The sequence below is a fragment of the Bison bison genome, unplaced genomic scaffold, assembly GCF_000754665.1.
Source record: "Bison bison bison isolate TAMUID 2011002044 unplaced genomic scaffold, Bison_UMD1.0 scf7180017864270, whole genome shotgun sequence".
NCBI lineage: Eukaryota > Metazoa > Chordata > Mammalia > Artiodactyla > Bovidae > Bison > Bison bison.
The window spans coordinates 10,677,210-10,684,130 of record NW_011494842.1 but is presented as its reverse complement, the minus strand read 5'-3'; the positions used below and the strand labels follow the sequence as shown (position 1 = coordinate 10,684,130).

The window sequence follows — 6,921 nt, the reverse complement described above, 5'->3', positions numbered from 1 at the left end:
GCCCAGAAAAATAAAGTCTGACACTGTTTCCACTGTTTCCCCATCTATTTCCCATGAAGTGGTGGGACCGGATGCCATGATCTTCGTTTTCTGAATGTTGAGCTTTAAGCCAACTTTTTCACTCTCCACTTTCACTTTCATCAAGAGGCTTTTGAGTTCCTCTTCACTTTCTGCCATAAGGGTGGTGTCATATGCATATCTGAGGTTATTGATATTTCTCCCCGCAATCTTGATTCCAGTTTGTGTTTCTTCCAGTCCAGTGTTTCTCATGATGTACTCTGCATAGAAGTTAAATAAACAGGGTGACAATATACAGCCTTGACGAATTCCTTTCCCTATTTGGAACCAGTCTGTTGTTCTATGTCTAGTTCTAACTGTTGCTTCCTGACTTGCACACAAATTTCTCAAGAGGCAAGTCAGTGGTCTGGTATTCCCATCTCTTGAAGAATTTTCCACAGTTTATTGTGATCCACACAGTCAAAGGCTTTGGCATAGTCAATAAAGCAGAAATAGATGTTTTTCTGGAACTCTCTTGCTTTTTCTATGATCCAGCGGATGTTGGCAATTTGATCTCTGGTGTGTCTTTTAATTGCATGACTGCAGTCACAATCTGCAGTGATTTTGGAGCCCAAAATAAAGTTTGCCACTGTTTCCATTGTTTCTCCATCTATTTGCCATGAAGTGATGGGACCAGATGTCATGATCTTCGTTTTCTGAATGTTGAGCTTTCACTCAACATTTTCACTCTCCTCTTTCACTTTCATCAAGAAGCTCTTTAGTTCTTCTTCGCTTTCTGCTATAAGGGTGGTGTCATCTGCATATCTGAGGTTATTGATATTTCTCCCAGTATTCTTGATTCCAGCTTGTGCTTCATCCAGCCCAGCATTTCTCATGATGTACTCTGCATTTAAGTTAAATAAGCAGGGTGACAATATACAGCCTTGACGTATTCCTTTCCCAATTTGGAACCAGTCTGTTGTTCTATGTCCAGTTCTAACTGTTGCTTCCTGACTTGCACACAAATTTCTCAAGAGGCAAGTCAGTGGTCTGGTATTCCCATCTCTTGAAGAATTTTCCACAGTTTATTGTGATCCACACAGTCAAAGGCTTTGACATAATCAATAAAGCAGAAGTAGATGTTTTTCTGGAATTCTCTTGCTTTTTCAATGATCCAACAGATCACTGAAGATATTAAGATATCTTATAATATCAGAAACAGAATATATTAAGAAGAGGTGGCAAGAATACACAGAACTATACAAAAAAAAGTCTTCATAACCCAGATAACCATGATGGTGTGATCACTCACCTAGAGCCAGACATTCTGGAATGCGAAGTCAAGTGGGCCTTATGAAGCATCACTATGAACAAAGCTAGTGGAGGTGATGGAATTCCAGTTGAGCTATTTCAAATCCTAAAAGATGATGCTGTGAAAGTGCTGCACTCAATATGCCAGCAAATTTGGAAAACTCAGCAGTGGCCACAGGACTGGAAAAGGTCAGTTTTCATTCTAATCTTAAAGAAAGGCAATGCCAAAGAATGTTCACACTACCACACAGTTGCACTCATCTCACATGCTAGCAAAGTAATGCTCAACATTCTCCAAGCCAGGCTTCAACAGTATGTGAACTGTGAACTTGCAGATGTTCAAGCTGAATTTATAAAAGGCAGAGGAATAAGAGATTAAATTGCCAACATCTGTTGGATCATCAAAAAAGCAATAGAGTTCCAGAAAATTATCTACATCTGCTTATGTTAGGTCCTTACCATTTTTGTCCTTTATCCTTACCATTTTCATCCTTTATCCTGCCCATCCCTGCATGAGATGTTCTTTGATATTTCCTATTTTCCTAAAGAGATCTCTAGCCTTTCCCATTCTATTGCTTTCCTCTATTTCTTTGCATTATTCATTTTAAAAGGCCTTCTTATCTCTCCTTGCTATTCTCTGGAACTCTGCATTCAGTTGGGTATACCTTTGCCTTTCTCCTTTGTCTTTAGCGTCTCTTCTTTCCTCAGATATCTGTAAAGCTCCTCAGACAACTACTTTGTCTTCTTGCATTTCTTTTCCTTTGAGATAGTTTGGACACTGCCTCCAAAATCATCTCAAGGCACTGTACAACATTATGAACCTCCATCCATAGTTCTTCAGGAACTCTGTCTGTCAGGTCTAATTCCTTGAATCTATTCATCACTTCTACTGTATAATCATAAGGGATTTAGAATATATCTGAATGACACAGATGTTTTCCCTATTTTCTTCAATTTAAGCCTGAATTTTGCAATAAGGAAGTCATGTTTTGAGCTACAGTCAGCTCCTGATCTTACTTTTGCTAACTGTATAGAGCTTCTCCATCTTTGGCTGCAAAGGGCAATCAATCTGATCTTGGTATTGACCATCTGGTGATGTCTATGTGTAGAATCATCTCTTGTGTTGTTGGAAGAGGGCATTTGCAATGACCAGTGCATTCTCTTGGCAAAAATGTTAGCCTTTGCCCTGCTTCATTTTGTACTCCAAGGCCAAACTTGCCTGTTATTCTGGTATCTCTTGACTTCCTACATTTGCATTCCAATCCCCTATGATGAAAAAGACATCTCTTTTTATTTTTATTTTTTTGGTGTTAGCTCTAGGTTTTGTAGGTCTTCCTAGAACTGTTCAACTTCATCTTTTTGACATCAGTGGTTGGGGCATAGACCTGGATTACTGTGATGTTGAATGGTTTGCCTTGGAAATGAACTAAGATCATTCTGTCATTTTCGAGACTGTACTCAAGTACTGCATTCTATAATTGACTATGAAGGCTACTCCATTTCTTCTAAGGGATTCTTGCCCACAGTAATAGATATAATGGTCATCTGAATTAAATTCTCTCATTCCCATCTATTATAGTTCACTGATTCCTAAGATGTTAATATTCAGCCTTACTATCTCCTGCTTGACCATGTCCAATTTACCTTGATTCGTGGACCTAACCAGCTTCCTATGCAATACTGTTCTTTACAGCATCTAACTTTACTTTCACCACCAGACATGTCCCCAACCAAGCATCATTCCGGCTTTGGCCCAGCTACTTCATTCTTACTGGAGCTATTAGTAATTGCCCTCCACTCTTCACCATGGTAGCATATTGAACACCTGCCAACCTGGGGGACTCATCTTGCAGCATCGTATCTTTTTGCCTTTTCATACTGTCCCTAGGGGTCTCCAGGCAAGAATGCTATTGAAGTGCTATACTCAGCATGTCAGCAAATTCAGAAAACTCAACAGTAGCCACAGGACTAGAAAAGGTCAGTTTTCATTCCAATCCCAAAGAAGAGTAAGTTCTTTATATATTGTGGATACTAACTCTTTGTTACACATGCTGATAATATTTTTCTCCCAGAAAGTCAATTATCTTTTAATGTTGCCTACAGTGATTTCTGCCATATGGATATTACTTTAATTTTTTTATGTAGTCAAATATGCCAGGTTTTTATTTCATGGCTTCTGGATTTTCCATCTGTCTTAATTAGATATTAATATAGTCCTACATTATGTTCTGATTTATCTATAGTTTTTGTTCTACTTTTCACATTACTCTTCAAAGGCTGGATTTGTTCACAGCATGTTTTTGAGATTCATTCATCTTGTTGCATGTATCTCTTCTTTTAGTTTTAGCAATGATCCATCCTGAATTAATTTTTGTGTATGACAAGAGGTCGGGTTTATTTTAGATGTAATTTTTTAGTATTTATTTATATATTGGCTGTGCTGGTCTTTTTTGCTGCACGTAGGCGCTCTCTAGTTGTGGTGAGCGGGGGTTACTCTTCCCTGCAGCGTGCAGGTTTCCCACTGTGGTGGCTTCTCTTGTTTCGAAGCACAGGCTCTAGAGCGCAGACTCTGGCTTCAGTTGTTCCACAGCATGTCTAGTCTTCCTGGACCAGGGATTGGACACATGTCCCCTGTATTGGAAGGCAGATCCTTATCCACTGTGCCACCAAGGACGTCCTAGATGTAATTTTTAAAGATTTCTTGCACTGATTCTGCTTAACTGGAGACCATTTGCTGCAGTTGGCCAACTTGATTTTCCTATTTCAAGTTGCCTAATGTCTTCATGTTAAGCTATTATCTTTTTCTTGCTCATTTTTATAAAAGAAGATCTATTTTGATTGATCATGAAAACTGGAGGAGATCTCCTCAGCTCTGTGCAGGACAGAGCTTGACCTCCACAATGGCTTACAACTCCCCTCCTTCCTCAGTGGCATTAAAGGCAGCTGCAGGTGGACAAATACTCATTTTTATTACCTAGTGACACCTGGAAGCAATTTCTGGGGTCAGCACTCCAGGCCTTGATGGAGTTTCCAAAACTCCTCCAGATTCTCCACTCTAACTACACTTCCCTCCTTCTAACAGTTCTGAGAGGTAAAATCAGAAATGCTTTTCTCTAACTCTTGCTTGCTCAAGACTTTTCTCCCCTAGTCCTCACTCCATTAAAGATTTTCTTCTCCAGTTCCACTCTCCTGTGCTCATGACCTGGAGATTTGTGAGCTGGTTTCTAGAGTCTGTTTAGAGCAATTATATAGCATCTGGTTTGGGGCAGCCTTTGTAGTGTAAGTTGGCACCTCTCAGAATGTGCCACCATTTCTATCACTGCTTTTCTTACTGACAGAGAAAATGTATTTGGCCACAGAGCTGCAGACTTGCAACTGTAGCACTAATATGAACGAGCCTAGTTTGAACCTCTCTGTCAACACAAACAATTTCACTGATGAACCAAAAAGCATTTATTAATTATCTAGCATTGTGGCTATAGGCTCTTCATTGTGTTCTTTTCCTCTCTCTCTAATGAAAAGCATAAACAATATATAAAATATTGCAGATAAATGCTAGCTAATCCTGATTCTTTACTATTTCATCTTCAAGCCATACTGTTATGGTTTCCTCCTTAAAGTGAGAAATATCTTAAAGGTGATTTTAAATGGTCCAAAGAGAACAATGATTTTGCACTGGAATCAAGAAGAGGCTGAATTTCATAGTAGAATCTGGAAGGCTCTTCTTCCCTTTATGTTCAGGAACAAAATGCAATGATTAGGACACAGATGAGAACCACAACTCGTATCTGATGAAGTCACTCGAGCCAGCTCACCTGTTCGATCTGTTTGTACCATATCATCAGCACGTCCTCTAGCTGACGAACAGTTTCTGAATTGCTTGCTGCAAGCGTCACGTCTTCAAAGGTATGCAGTTTGGAAAAATCAACACTGTCTATTTTCTTTAGCTTAACTGTTCCCTCAATACTTATTCTAGCACCTAAAAGGGAAAAAATAATATTGAGAAGAGATGGTAATGTCAGTGTGTTAAACATCAATGTGTGGTTTCAAGCTGTAATTACTAAAATGTTAGAGATTTAATATTTTATAGTAGGAGCATAATTCTAATTGATCATTAGACTGTGCTATGATTATTTAAATTGTTTATTTTTATAAATATGAAATGACTTATAAAGAGGGTTAATAATAAAGTATATATTTTTAAATATGGTAAAAATTTTCACAAATAATATAGGAAGAGACTTCTTCCTCAACAGAAAATATAAAAGAAAATGTATCTTATGCCTTCAAAAATTCCTGGAAAGAGAAGTTGTAATGATTAAATATCTTAACTCTAGGTCCCATAATTACTTTGATTAACATCATCTTTTAAGATGGAAATTTTTTCTCTAATGTTTATTTTTAATAACATATCTTATAGCTAATTTGCTTATTGTAATAATTTATTAAACATTAAATATTACACTTACCATCTAAAAAGGAAAGGTATCTGTTGATGGTTTCAATGAAAATGTGTTTTTCAGATTCTCCTTGCTGGGACTGGTTTAAAGCACCCCAACTGTTTGTCGCAAGAATAGCTGGCAGAAATATATTTGCCAGCATATTTCTAATCCCAACTAGCAGTCCTTCTGATGCATCCAGAACAGTAAATAGCACTTCCTGAAAGGACAATGTTCAAAGGTTATTTTATATGCTGGTCCCATTAAGAACTGAAAACCAAAATCTATTTTTACACTGCAGTAAGTATAAATAATACATCTTATAAACTATTAGGAAAACTTAAGTGGTGAATATTAGGGTTCTAAAATCAACAAATTTATATTCTGCCCACATTTAACCATTCAGATGCTTGCTCATCAAGCAAACATTTTGTCCCTGGTGCTTTAAATTCTGCCTAGGGAAGAAGTTATGGCCTGGAGCATACACAATGTGAGGGAAATGAAATTAAGCCTCGTGCAAAAAGAAAGTTCCAGGTTGACAGTTGCCCTGTCTATGAAAAGGAGACCAGAAAACTGTCAGTGCAAAGACAGAACAACGAAACTAGCCTTCTGCCCAGAAATTTGACACAAAAAAACCGCTGGTGAAAGGATGCAAACTTTCAGTTATAAGATGACTAGGTTCTGGGGATATAATGAACAACATGGTGACTATGATAAAATGTGCCATGCTAAGTTACTTCAGTCGTGTCCAACTCTTTGCAACCCTATGGACCATAGCCCACCAGGCTCCTCTGTTCATGGGATTCTCTAGGCAAGAATACTCGAGTAGGTTGCCATGCCCCCCTCCAGGGGATCTTCCCAACCCAGGGATCAAACCCGAGTCTCCTGTGTCTCCTGCATTGGCATACAGGTTCTTTACCACTAGCACCACCTGGGAAGCCCCATAGTCAACAATCAGTTCTGTTCAGTCACTCAGTCGTGTCCAACTCTTTGCAGCCCCATAGACTGCAGCATATCAGGCTTCCCTGCCCATCACCAACTCCCGGAGCTTGCTCAAACTCATGTCTATCGAGTAGGTGATGCCATCCAACCATCCCATTCTCTGTTCCATTCTCCTTCTGCCTTCAGTCTTGCCCAGCATCAGGGTCTTTTCCAATGATTTAGTTCTTTACAT

At 38.7% G+C, this 6,921-nt stretch overlaps 1 protein-coding gene across 1 annotated transcript in view; it reads right to left on the bottom strand.

The window, feature by feature from the left end:
* The window catches only part of DNAH8 (dynein, axonemal, heavy chain 8), a 324,670-nt gene that overhangs the window by 310,313 nt on the left and 7,436 nt on the right, over window positions 1-6,921 (bottom strand). The window contains exons 5-6 of the mRNA XM_010848693.1: window positions 5,778-5,967; window positions 5,124-5,287 (exon numbers count right to left, since the gene is read on the bottom strand). Of these exons, the coding sequence (XP_010846995.1) occupies window positions 5,124-5,287; window positions 5,778-5,967 (354 nt within the window). The remainder of the gene's footprint in view (window positions 1-5,123; window positions 5,288-5,777; window positions 5,968-6,921) is intronic.